This window comes from Trachemys scripta, chromosome 24, assembly GCF_013100865.1.
Source record: "Trachemys scripta elegans isolate TJP31775 chromosome 24, CAS_Tse_1.0, whole genome shotgun sequence".
In the NCBI taxonomy this organism is placed as follows: domain Eukaryota; kingdom Metazoa; phylum Chordata; order Testudines; family Emydidae; genus Trachemys; species Trachemys scripta.
Genome location: NC_048321.1, coordinates 12,188,290 through 12,201,275, shown reverse-complemented (window position 1 = coordinate 12,201,275; position 12,986 = coordinate 12,188,290). Strand labels below are relative to the sequence as shown.

Below are 12,986 nucleotides of genomic sequence, written 5' to 3'. Positions count from 1 at the left end.
AAGCCCAGGCTGGCAGCGAGCTGAGCAGGCTGGTGGCGTAAGATCAGCATTTTAATTTAATTTTAAATGATGCTTCTTAAACATTTTGAAAACCTTGTTTACTTTACATACAATAGTTTAGTTAGAGAAAGAGACCTTCTAAAAACGTTAAAATGTATTACTGGCACGCAAAACCTTAAATTAGAGTGAATAAATGAAGACTTGGCACACCACTTCTGAAAGGTTGCCTACCCTGGTCTATACAGTCCCACCATACCCAGTAACACTAACTGCTCTTATCCATTCCCATACTATACTAACAAGCCCATCAGGTTTAGGCAAAAGCAACATGTACAGTGTCTGGCTTTGTTCTTAGTAACCCATGGATGGGTGCTGCCCCCTGCTGGTCACACACCCCAGCCCAGTGATGTGGCCCCAGGGGGCATCTCCAAGGGCACAGGAGGAGCAGCAGCACGTGGGTAGCACAGGGCCGGTGTATTGCAGGTGCAGATGTGGTGGGTGCGGGGCCGTCAGTCCCAGGGGAAGGTCATGCCCAGACCCTGCATCTGCTCCTGGTAAACGGTGTCGAATCGTTGTCTCTGAACCTCCGAGAGATGGTTCCTCCAGTCACCGCAGATCCCTGCAAACCACAGGGGACATAGTCTAGAGTGTCCCTCACTCCCAACCCACAGCCCCTGCTCCCCAGCCCTGCCCCCGCAACCTCTGCCCATGCCCCTCACTCCCAACCCGCAGCCCCTGCTCCCCAGCCCTGCCCCCGCAACCTCTGCCCACGCCCCTCACTCCCAACCCGCAGCCTCTGCTCCCCAGCCCTGCCCCCGCAACCTCTGCCCACGCCCCTCACTCCTGACCTAAAGCCCCCAGCTCTCCTGGCCCTGCCTCATGCAGCTCTGCCAGTGCCCCTTAATCCTGACCTGCAGCCCCCAACCTGGACTCACCTTTCCTCAGGAATTCCCCCTTCTGGTGGTCCATGTACTCGTCCCTCAGCTGGGAGAAGTTCGACATTTTGTTCCCCTTCATGCTCTGGAAGGAGGCATTCTCCACCACCGCGGCCACTTGCTCCTCACTCAGCTCCTTCCCCAGGAAGTGGCAGATTCTCTGCACGCTGCCCCACGGATCCTGAGGGAGACATCCACTGCTGTGAAGGGTGGGATCTGGGGTTCCTCAGTTTCCCCACACAGAAGGTTCTGCTCCCCATGGGGTCCAGACAAACAGATGCCTCTGAGGGCAGAGGGCCTTGGCCACAAGCTACCTTGGCTGCCTGGGGTGGGGTTAAGTGTGGGTTTGGCTCAGCCCACGGGAGCTAGGTTATATTTGGGCATGGCCCCAGGGGGCAGGATGATGATATGTGGGCATAGCCACAGGGATGAGGTTAAGTGTAGGTGTGTCCACAGGGGCGGGGCTATGTGCAGATGAGGTCTCAGGGGCAGGGTTACGTGTGGGGGTGGCCCCAGGGGGTGGAGTTATGTGTGGGCATGACCCAAGGGCGGGGTTTCCCTACCTGCTGCAGCTCCTCGTAGGTGATGGAGAAGAAGTTCTCGTTGCCCTTCAGCCCCATCCAACCAGTGATGTGGTCGAACCAGGAGCCATACGGCACTGTGCAGGGGAGAGTGGCACGGTGACCCCAGAGCTGGCACCACCCGGCCCCTCCACCCTGGTCTGCTGGGGACTGCAGGGGCCTGGGACACCTGGGTTCTATCCTGGCACTGGGAGGAGGGGTGGGCTGGTCGTCAGTGGTGTTTGCAGACCCCTGGTTGTGCTGCGGCTGTTTGGGGAGGGGGGCTCTGAGCTGTGCCAGGTCCTGGACAAAGGGCTGGGGAGGCACAAACTCAAAGCACTTGTGACTTGCTTGGAACCCAGGTGTCCGACTCAAGTGGCCGGGGTGCTGCTCACCGTTCCCACTCAGGAAGTCCTCGAGGAAGGAGTCCAGTGAGCCAGGGTCCTTGAAGAGACACAGAAGCTTGGAGAAGTGGTACAGCGAGACCAGGACGTCCTTGGGGCAGCGCAGGGTGTAGATGATCTGGGGGGAGGGAAGGGGGTCACTACCACTCGGGGGAGGGGGATGACAAGTGAACCCAGCGATTAGCCACCCACCCTGGGCCGTCACCTCCCCACCCTCTCTGGAGGGAGAAGGATTCACCTCACCCCACTGGCTGCTCTTCCGCACGCCCACATTGCTGTAACTCACACCCAGCAGCAGCCCTGGATTCACCCCCGTCCCAACGCACAGCCCTGTCGGTGCCCCTCAATCCCGACCCGCAGCCCTGCTCTCTCACCTTGGCCTTGGAGCGCTGCAGGGACTTGGGGAAGAGCTGGACGGGGAGGTGGGAGCAGAGCAGCCGGGGCGGGGGGTATTTCAGGGCAGCCTCCAGCCCCGTCCGGTTCTCCACCCAGGGCGCCCGCTCCCAGTTCAGCACGCTGCGCACCCAGCCGGGGTCCCCGTCACAACGGATCAGACTCAGGATCTCCAGCATCCAGTTAGTGCCTGGGGGTGAAAGGGTTAATGGGCCTGAAATAATCCCTCCACTCACTAGGTCCCCCTCCGCTCCCAGAGCCAGGGAGGGAACCCAACAGTCCTGGCTCCCAGACCTTCTGCTTTAACCCACCAGACTCCCCTTCCCAGATCTGGGGATCGGACCCAGGAGTCCTGGTTCCCAGCCCCCTGCCACATTCACTGAGGTGCATTGACTGCTAAAATCAGCTCTTGTTTTGCTGTATCACGGGTCTCCTGACCCTGCCAGCAGCTCTGGGGGAAGCCTGTGATCAGAGCCCATCTGCAGAGAGCCAGCCTAGTGCCAGGTGAGCGAGTTGGGCCCCAGGGAGCAGCCTGCTTTGTCTCACTCCGGGCTGGGGGCGTGAGAGCCAGGGCTCTGACATCTAGGAAAGCAGGTTGTGAGACATTGCAACCTTTCAGCTGCCACGTTTGGTGTTTCCATTTAATGTCTGTATGTGTGTCAGGAAACTCCCTCCTCCACCCCTCTGCCCCCGCTCTCCCCTACCTGACTTGGGGTAGGTGATGTTGAAGACGTCGTCGTCCCGCACCTGGAATTCGTTCTCCACGTTGCTCAGTACCTCAGGGGAGTAATCCAGGCATGGAAACAGTACCCCCTTGTGGGTGAAGTAGTCACACGCCATGGCAAGGCTGGGACAGAGACAGACCTCCTGGCATCAGTGCTGTCCCCCTTGTGATACTAGGGGGCACCGTGCTGCAGGGGGCATGGCAAGGGGCTCAGTAGGGGGCACTGTGGTGCAGGGAGTGGGGCGGTGGCTCAGCAGGGGGCACCGTGCTCCAGGGAGCAGGGTGAGGCTGTTACTTAGCTGTCCCACCCCAGAGCCAGTTGCATCTCAGCACTGGTTGAGCCGATTCCTTGGCGTGGTCCCGGAATGACTCTAGGGCCTGTCCTGGTGGCTGCGGCCGGGAGAACAGCCCCGTGCCTGTGGTGGGAGCCCTCTGTGGGGTTGTGTGACAGGCCCAGGCACTCTGCTCCCCGCCTGCTCTCCCCCAGCGACACCTGGACCCTGTTGGGCACGCCCTGGCCGGCACAGTGACCTTTGTACCTGGGAAGAGCTAGTGCCTTTAATCCCCCAGGGCCTGTCATCTGGGGTCGCTCCTGGCTCCCTGTCACTGGCAGGTCCCTGTGCCCCTTCCCAGCTGTGTCGGGTGCCGGGGGTCTGGTGTGGGAGTGGAGGGGGCAGGCGTGTGGCAGATCCTGTCATTCCCCCCCCGGGAAGGGGTTGCTTTCATGGCAGCACGTCATTAGCCAGCCTGAGTCACCCCCCCATCCCTGCTCCACCTCAGCCCCTTCATGGGGAGCTGGGAGTTCAGGCTCCATGGCCCATTCAGCCTCTCCCCCGGGGGCGCCGATTAGTGCCTGTTGTGGGTTTGGGTTTGCAGATATCTCCACCCTAGGGATACAGCTAATCCCTGCACAGCAGTACCTGAGCCTGCCAGGCCCTGCCCTGCGACCAGATCACAGCTGGCACCCTCGGGAGGGGAAAGGCCCCGTGTCCCATTCCCCAGCCAAGCCCTGCCCTTGGGCAGGATCAGAGCTGGGGCATCCTGGAGGGGAACACGCCCTTGGGCACGGAGAGGGTCAGGCTGGGGACATGGGCCCTGTCGAGCTGTGGGGGGGGAGGGACGGGAGCAGGGGGGATTTAAGAAGGGCCCTGCTGGGTCAGCCCAGGGTCCATCTAGCCTGAGATCCTGTCTGACACCCCCCTTGCCCCCCCCCCCCGCACACTGCAGTCATGGCGTGATCCTGCCAGCTTCTGATGATGAGAGGTTTAGGGACCCCCAGAGCGTGGGGCTGCGTCCTGCCCATCCTGGCTAGTGGCCAGCAAAGGTCCTGTCCTTCAGGCACTTACCTCATGCTCCGTTGAGCCCGTTACAACGCACCCGGCCAGCGAGGGGCACAGGCTGGCAGTGGGCCAGGTGAAGGGGGGGGGGATTCCTTTGCTATGTCGGGCAACCCATGGTCCTTGTGTTACGTGGCCCTAGTCATGGTCTCCACCCCAGGCAGGATCCAGAGACCTCCGTCATCCCCACGCAGCCGTCTCTCCTCCAAGCCGTACCGTCCCAGGCTAGACTCTCCTCTCCCACAGAAGCTCTGCCAACCCCCTCAGCATTTTTGTTCCCCGTTTTCTGCACCTTTTGCAAACCCCTGTACCCGTTCTGAGACAGGGCGGCCAGCACTGCACGCAGCGTTCCCGGTGTGCGCGCACCTGGAGCCGAATCGATTTGCTTTCTTAGTTTCTAGCCCTTTCATTCCGCAGTCAGTTGTGCTGCTATTTCCTAGCTGGGCTCATTCCCAGCTCCTGGGGGGACCCTCTGGGCTGGGCCGGGGGCACTGTTAAATTTATCAGTTTGTTCCAACCCCCCCTTGGTCGGCTAGTCCCCCCGACTGGCCACCAGGCTTCCTGGTCCTCAGGGACTGAACCGGTCTGCTGGGTTTTGAGTCCTTAGAAAACTGCTTCTGCCCGTGCTTCACACCCAGCCGCCGGAGTCGGCTTTTCCCTTCCTCCACCTCCAATCAGCCCCGCTAGGATCCAACGTCCAGATTTGAACAGATCCTTTTACTCCTACCCCACCCCATTGCGGTCACAGGGCCAGTCCCCCTCTCGCTGCCCCGGTGTAAATCAGGAGTGACCCCATTGCGGTCACGGGGCCGGTCCCCCTCTCGCTGCCCCGGTGTAAATCAGGAGTGACCCCATTGCGGTCACAGGGCTGGTCCCCCTCTCGCTGCCCCGGTGTAGCAAGGTGAGACTCACCAGTGTGGCACCTCCTGCTGGTTATCCTGGGAATGAGCTTGATTTCAGCCCAGAGCACCTCTGCAGGCCAGTAGCTCACCTGCCTCAGGCCCCGTGTCCCACCCAGACTCCAGTGCCCTTTACCTCAGGCCCCTGCAGTACCCCAGCTCTGGGTCACCTTTGCACCCCCAGTACCTGTTTTGGCCTTCACAAGCTGCCTTGCCTTGCGAGGCAGCCAGGCCCTTCTCTCCCAAGAGCTAGAGAGAGACTAACCTAATGCCTGGCTCACAGCCCTTTTATAGGGCCAGTTGTCTCCTACTTGGGTGTGGCCCCAGCTGTGGCTGCTTCCCCCAATCAGCCGGTTCTTCTTGGCTCTCAGCCCCAGCCCTCTCCAAGGGCTGGCTTTTAACCCTTTCAGGGCCACAGCGGGGTGACTGCCCCACTACACCCAGTGTAAATCAGGAGTGACCCCATTGCAGTCATGGGGCCGATCCCCCTCTCGCTGCCCCGGTGTAAATCAGGAGTGACCCCATTGCACTCACTAGGGCTCCCCCCGCCGCAGCTCCCTGGGGTGGCTCTGGATTTGCCCCCGGCTTGGGCAGTGACTCTGGCTTCTGGGAAGGGGCCAGGATCCCCTCGGGGGAGCAGGGGGCTCTGGGCCGGGGACCGCTGGGGGGCTGGGAATTCCCAGGCACGGGGCTCAGGTACTCACCCCAGCTCCTGCAGGTCTGGGCTGGGCTGCCTCTGTCCCACGCTCCGGCCCAGCCTCCTGCCTCCTCACCCTGGCACCGGCATTAACACTTTGGTGCCTAACCCGCTACAGCTCTGTCCTCCTCCACCGCACTCTCTTTCTGTTGCTTTCTTCCCCCTCCCCCCAACCTCCCCCTCCTGGCCCCCAGGTGTGTGGTAGATCTGGTCTCCCATGGCCGTGTTCCACTGCCCAGGGGGGAGGGGGGCAGACAAGGCGGGGGAAAAGGAGCTAGGCGGGGGCTGGGGAAGGGGCAGCATGGGCCTGGGCGAGCCCGGGGGGGCTGCACTGGGAGTGGAATCGGGACATCTCTGTTTAGTAGGAAGCCCCTGTATGGATTTTCTTAACCCAGGAAATAAAGCCGGGACTTGGCGGTGCCTCATCCCAGCTCAGACTCCCTCCCCTGGCTCCCAGCCCCCCAACCACGGCCAAGCCCCTTCCCTGGCTCCCAGCCCCCTCCTGCTGCTCTGAGACCCACTACCATGGCCCAGGCCCCTCCTGCCTCTCCCAGCTCACAATCCCCTCCACCGCTCCCCCTGCTTCCAGCCCCAAAATCACAGCCCAGGCCCCTCCTCCTCCCTACCCTGCTCTCAGACCCAGCTTCCAGCCCCTCCCCCACAGCTCACCCCCCCCACTACTCCCTACCCAGCTTCCAGCTGCCCTCCTGCTTCCTATGTTAAAAAACAAAGACAGGTGCAGCATAGAACAGCTGGTGCAACAAGTGTGTTCTCAGGGCCTTGGCAAGTGAGTCATTGGAGTCGATCCCCTTCTCGTCACCCCGACTCTTACCTCCCCCTCCCTGCCCCCACCTCCACTCTTCTGCCCATGGCTGGGCCCATCCATCTCCAGGACTGAGAACCCCCCCATCTGAAGGCTGTGCTGAGAACTCAAAGGGTTACAGCAGGGCCAGACCCACCCCAGCTCCCGCTTGGCTTGGTGGAATCAGACCCTCTGGGTTCACTGCGCTGGGGAAATGGCTCCTACGCCAAGTACTAGGCTGGGCATCACCCCCAGAGCCCCGTGAATCCCCAGACCAAGCGTCAAGCCCAGCTGAGACCCAGTCACGGGGCTGAGCGCTGACTCCCCTGGCAATGCAGAGTGAAGGTGCTGCCTGAAATCCCCTTAACTCTGCCCTGGATCCATAGGTGGTGGAACTAGCAGTGTGGGGGTGGTGCCGCCCCCCCCCCCCCCCCCGCCCCAGGCTTGAAGTGGGGTTTCCATTATATTCAGGGTTCACAGTTTAGTTCAATGGCTCTCAGCACCCCCAAGATACAAATTGTTCCAGCACCGCTGCCTGGATCCCAGCCTAGTCTTGGCCCGATGTGCTCTGCCCTGTACGGGAAGAACACATGGAGTTATAGAGGCAGGGGCAGCACAGTGCAGCCCAGAGAGCCCAGGAGGGGACCCAGGATTCCTAGGTTGTATCCCCAGTTCTGGGCAGGGAGTGGGGTTTAGCGCTTAGAGTGTGGGGCTGGGAGCCAGGACTCCTGGGACCTCTGCTCAAGCCTCCTTGTGAGTATGTGCACGTTACTTCACTCTCTGTCTCTCAGTGGCCCCCTCTCTGCAATGGGGCTGCTGGAGAGCGAGGCTGACCCTGCCCCAGGTGAGCACCACAGAGTGAGTAAGAGACCAAAGAATGATACACTTCCCTGACAACAAGCTGAGATGACACCCAGACGGCTGAGCTCAGCAGCCCCCTCCCTCTGGAAAGCAGGCGCTGAAGGGTTAAGGTTCTGCCAAGCAAGACTGTGGGAGGTTCGGGAGGGTGTAGGTGGCCACAGCACTGGCCACAGGGAGGTGAGCCACATGGCCTCCAGCTGCTGGTGTGGTGTTGGGGGGCTAGATTGGCTGGGGGAGGGATTGTCTTTGTGCTGCCTGGGGGCCGGGGGCTACCGCCAGGTGTGTAATGATGGAAAGAGGTGCATGGGGGATGCTGGGTGCCTCAGCCTTGTGTCAGGAGCAGGGCCGGGCGGGCCGGGCAGCAGTGAGTTGGGAGAGGAGCGTGGCCTGTGAGTTGTGGGTTGGGTGTCGGGGTTTGTTCTGCAATTTTAATGACCACGGAGGCTGGCGGCCCAGACACTGCCATGCCCAGGACCTGAGCTTGTCCAGAGCACTTCTTGCCACCGGTAGGGAAACCGAGGCACAGGGCGAAGCCATAACTCGGCCAAGCTCACCCAGCATCCCTCCCCCAGCCTGGGTGAAAGGGGCTTTCCCTTATGTTGTATGTGAGCCTGTGAGTCTTACTCTTTTGTATGAATACTGTGTGCCTCGGTTTCCCCACATATTGCATCAGTGCCTAGGTGGTGGGAATAAGGGTGCGTGACTTTTGCTGAAGCCCTCGGGACACATGAAGAGGCTCCAGCTGCCTGCACATAAGCGATGTCTGATGCCTTTCATAACCTGAGAACCAGGAGGGGGATGCGACCAGGTGACGCTTTGCCAGGGAAGCGAGACAAAGACCAGGAGGAACAATGGGTGTGTCGGAGGCCGGGTCACTGGAAGCTGGGCAGTTTGCTGTTGGGGACTCAGAGGGGGGAGTCCAGGGCATCCAGCCTGGGGTCCCCCCAAAATGGACTTTGCTGAAAGTCACTGATTCCTGTGCTAACAAGCTCTGTCCTACACTATGATCCTGTCAACTAATAAATCTTCTGTTTTACGCTGGCTGAGAGTCACAGCTGGCTGTGGAGTGGGGTGCAGGGCCCTCTGGCTTCCCCAGGGGTCCCGTCCAGGTAGACCTGCCAAAGGGAAGTGTACGGTGTGAACAGGGATGCTGGATGCTCCGCGGTCAGACCAGGAAGGCTGAAGCCGAGGAGGTTTTTTGCCCTGGGCAGCGTTTCCCGAGGGGAGTCGCCACCCCAGAGTCCTGGCTGGCTGCACACAGAGCAGTTGCAGAGCAATGGACCTGTGACTCGGTCACAGAGAAACCTTTGGCCTGGTCAGTGGGGGAGTCTGCAGGGGGAATTCAGTCCCGACGGGGGGTTTTTCTAACCACGGCTCTAGAAATGATTGTGGGACTGTTCAGTGGCCTGTGCGAGGCCGGGGGGATCGGACTAGCTGATCCCATCGGGCCCGGCTGGCCTTCCACTCTACGAAGGCAGACGAGGGAAACTTTAAGCGGTGAGCCAGGCTAGCCGTGTATTATGGCAGAGCCGAGGACACCGGCTGAGCGAAGTGCAGTAGGAAGTTGGTGCCATGGCAAAGGTGTCTCAGCGCCCGGCTGCCTGGCAGGTGGGAACTTGGGACAGCTGCCCACCTCCGTCCCCAGGCCACAGCAACAAACCCCTGGGCACCCTGGCAGCCAAGGCCTTCGCTGCCAGGGCTGGTGATCTCCTAACCAAATGTGCTCTGGAGGTGGGGGGGTTTACGGAGTCCCAGACGTGTCTCTAATCCAAACGGTGTTTATTTCTCATTGCAGCGATCACTGTGCAAACATATACAACAGGAGGGACTCGTCCCCAAGGCACGGGGGAGAGGAGCTAATGGAATAAGCTATGTACAGGTAGCCCCCCTCCTCCCCCCGCCCCCGGCGGATTGTGCAGGGAGCAGCCGGGTGCAAAATTACAGCTTGGGCTCTGCCACCTGAGCCACAACTCCCAGGTGTCACCCGCTGGGCAGGGCTGGGGGATCTGTGAGAGTTTGTGTAGCAGGGATGCGGGAGAGGGTGTGTGTGTGTGTGTGTGTGTGTGTGTGTCTGTCTGTCTGTCTGTCTCCCCCTGCTAGAGAGGATGGGCCCTGCTCTATGTGCACATTCACCTCTGTAAGCCAAGCTGTTCCCCCTGCCCTCCCCAATCCCTGCTATGGGGCTCCCAGCCCACGTCCACTCCTTTGACCAATGCACAGCCCTGGCTGTGTGCCAACCGATGTGGTGCTCGCTGGGATAGGACCCTCCATACACTGCCCCCAATACACTGGGATGCAGGGGGCTCAGCCTGGGGCCCCACATAGATGCAAGGGGAGCCCTGGTCCCTTCCCAGCCCCCCAGGACCCATTGCTGGGGCAGGCAATCACAGGAGGTGGGAGCAGTGCTGCCCATGGGGGCACTATGGGGTGGGGGGGATTTGCTGTTGGCCACCTTGGACTCGGTGCTGGGAGGGAGGCTCCCAGCCCGTGGAGGTGTGTGGCCTGCTGGGAAGGGGGCAGCCCGGCAGGGGTGAGCAGCCCCTCCCTCTGGGGCCCTGCTGGGGCAGGGAGAGGCTCTGTCCTGGTTTAGGGCAGCAGCTCTGGACCCAGGTGTCCAGCAGCCCCCAGGGCTGTGTATTGGGATTGCTCCCAGGGTGTGGGTCAGGGTCTACTCCACCCTGTGCAGGGCTTTGTCTCAGCCCCCCCGGGTTGTGCCCCGGTTCCTCCCAGGGCTGTGGGTCGGGATCTAATCCCCCCCGGGCGCCCCAGGCTGATGGGGCTGCTCTTGCCCAGAACTGCAGGGGTTAAAGGCAGGCAGCTCCACCCTGGTTGGCTGATGCGCGGCAGAGGGTGTGGCCTATGCAGTCACTCCCACCACTGTTAACCAATCAAAGAGAAGCTCTTCTCCAGCCCCCTTCCCCCCCCCCCAACCACAGGATGAAGAACTCTAGCAGGCTATGGAGCAGCCCTATTAGTAGCTGGGCTCTAGCAGAAGAACCCATTGGTGGGTGGAGACTTAAAGGGCTGGCGCTGCAAAACCCCCCCCCATTGGTAGGTGGGTTCTTAAGGGGCCAGTGCTGTATTATGATAGGTGGATCTACAAGTCCACCATTGGTGGGTGGAGGCTTAAAGGGCCACGCTGCATTGTGATAGGTGGATCTGACCCCCACCCACACTCTCATTCCAGTAATGCAGACAAGGCGCTGTGGGGTCAGAGGTCAAAGGTTGTCGGGTCGCAAAGTCCAGTGGGTCATGTAGGCACATCTGCCCGTCGTGGCTGGAATGGAGGGGGCGGCGTCTGTCTGGCGTGGGGGGCGAGGGGAGGGCTGGCGCCAGTGGGGTGGCGTAACTCCATTGTGCGGGAACCTAGGCAGCAGGGGTCAGTGCTGGGAAACGATCCCGCTGGCCAGGGAGTGAGTCTGCAAAGAGAGACACGGGCATCAGGGGCTGGCACAGCTGGGGCGGGACAGACTTGGGGGAACCAGGCTGAGGGGGGGGCAATCCCACCCCTCTGCGAATACACTGGAGAGATGATCCCTCCTGTCTCTGGGGGGACCAGAGTAGGAGGGATGGGGAGGCAGACTGGGGGGATCCCACCTGGGAGGGGATCCCACCCCGATCCCACCCCGATCCCACCTCAGGGGGAATAGACTGAAGGGACCATCCCTGCCCCACACACCTTCATGGCCTGGTGGATCCAGTCGTGGAAGGCGCCAACCTTGGTGTAGACCCCCGGCTTTTGGGGCAGGGCGCAGCCGGTTCCCCAGCTGACCACGCCGCAGAGCCGCCAGCGCGGGGTGCGGGAGATGCCGTCCTCACACACAAAGGGACCCCCGCTGTCACCCTGCCAAGAGGGAGACAGGGAAGGGGTGAGTGCCCTAGCACTGGCCCCCACTGCCCACCCACCCCGCCCGCCTCGCCTGGCCCCACCTGGCAGGCGTCGGTGCCACCCTCAGCGTAGCCAGCGCAGAACATGCGGGGGCGGATCTGGTTGCCGTAGTATTCAGGCGAGTTGCACAGAGTGGTGCTGATGATGGGCACGGAAGCCTCCTGCAGGATGCCAGACTGCTGCCCTGGGAGAGATGGGGGGGAAGGTGGGCATGGGGTCCCCCGCCCTGCCCCCACTTGCCCTGCATCCACCCGCCCCAACCCCGCCCCCCCCCCCCCGGCAAACGCCCCCCCCCTCCCGCATTCCCCCCCCCTGATTCCAGCCACTGCCTGCCCCACATCTGCCCCACCCTCCCAGAATCTATGCCCTCCTGCCCCTGCCAACCTGGCATCCACTTGCCTGCACCCAGCCCCTGCCCACCTTGCTTCTTCCCCCACCCAGAACCCTGCATCCAGCCACCCGGTGTCCACCAACCCCTGCACCCATCCCCCGCCTGCCCGACATCTGCCCCCCCAACTCAGCTCCCGCCCATCTAGCTTCCACCCCCCCATCTGAACCTGGCCCCCACCTGCCTGGCATCTGCCCCCCCCACCACAAACCCAGCTCCCACCCATCTAGCTTCCACCCCCCATCTGAACCTGGCCCCCGCCTGCCCGGCATCTGCCCCCCACCTGAACCTGGCCACTGCCCGCCTGGCATAGATTCATAGATTCATAGATTATAGGACTGGAAGGGACCTCGAGAGGTCATCGAGTCCAGTCCCCTGCCCACATGGCAGGACCAAATACTGTCTAGACCATCCCTGATAGACATTTATCTAACCTACTCTTAAATATCTCCAGAGATGGAGATTCCACAACCTCCCTAGGCAATTTGTTCCAGTGTTTAACCACCCTGACAGTTAGGAACTTTTTCCTAATGTCCAACCTAGACCTCCCTTGCTGCAGTTTAAACCCATTGTTTCTGGTTCTATCCTTAAAGGCTAAGGTGAACAAGTTCTCTCCCTCCTCCTTATGACACCCTTTTAGATACCTGAAAACTGCTATCATGTCCCCTCTCAGTCTTCTCTTTTCCAAACTAAACAAACCCAGTTCTTTCAGCTTTCCTTCATAGGTCATGTTCTCAAGACCTTTAATCATTCTTGTTGCTCTTCTTTGGACCCTTTCCAATTTCTCCACATCTTTTTTAAAATGCGGCGCCCAGAACTGGACACAATACTCCAGCTGAGGCCTAACCAGAGCAGAGTAGAGCGGAAGAATGACTTCTCGTGTCTTGCTCACAACACACCTGTTAATGCATCCCAGAATCATGTTTGCTTTTTTTGCAACAGCATCACACTGTTGACTCATATTTAGCTTGTGGTCCACTATAACCCCTAGATCCCTTTCTGCCGTACTCCTTCCTAGACAGTCTTTTCCCATTCTGTATGTGTGAAATTGATTTTTCCTTCCTAAGTGGAGCACTTTGCATTTGTCTTTGTTAAAC

General features: G+C 60.6%; 2 protein-coding genes across 2 annotated transcripts in view; both read right to left on the bottom strand.

Moving 5' to 3' along the window:
* Nucleotides 1-478: 478 nt before the first annotated feature.
* On the bottom strand, nt 479-3,133 carry LOC117869690 (sulfotransferase 2B1-like). The gene is made up of 6 exons (XM_034756741.1): nt 2,997-3,133; nt 2,274-2,482; nt 1,891-2,017; nt 1,499-1,593; nt 936-1,116; nt 479-619 (listed from the first exon to the last, which is right to left on the bottom strand). Exons 1-6 carry the CDS (start codon nt 3,130-3,132, stop codon nt 510-512), a joined length of 858 nt encoding a protein of 285 aa, XP_034612632.1. The 5' UTR covers nt 3,133; the 3' UTR covers nt 479-509.
* A 6,241-nt stretch (nt 3,134-9,374) lies between these two features.
* HPN (hepsin) overlaps nt 9,375-12,986 on the bottom strand; it is a 40,281-nt gene continuing 36,669 nt past the window's right edge. Inside the window, exons 11-13 of the mRNA XM_034756740.1 lie at nt 11,543-11,685; nt 11,292-11,456; nt 9,375-11,031 (exon numbers count right to left, since the gene is read on the bottom strand). Of these exons, the coding sequence (XP_034612631.1) occupies nt 10,993-11,031; nt 11,292-11,456; nt 11,543-11,685 (347 nt within the window). The 3' untranslated portion in view covers nt 9,375-10,992. The remainder of the gene's footprint in view (nt 11,032-11,291; nt 11,457-11,542; nt 11,686-12,986) is intronic.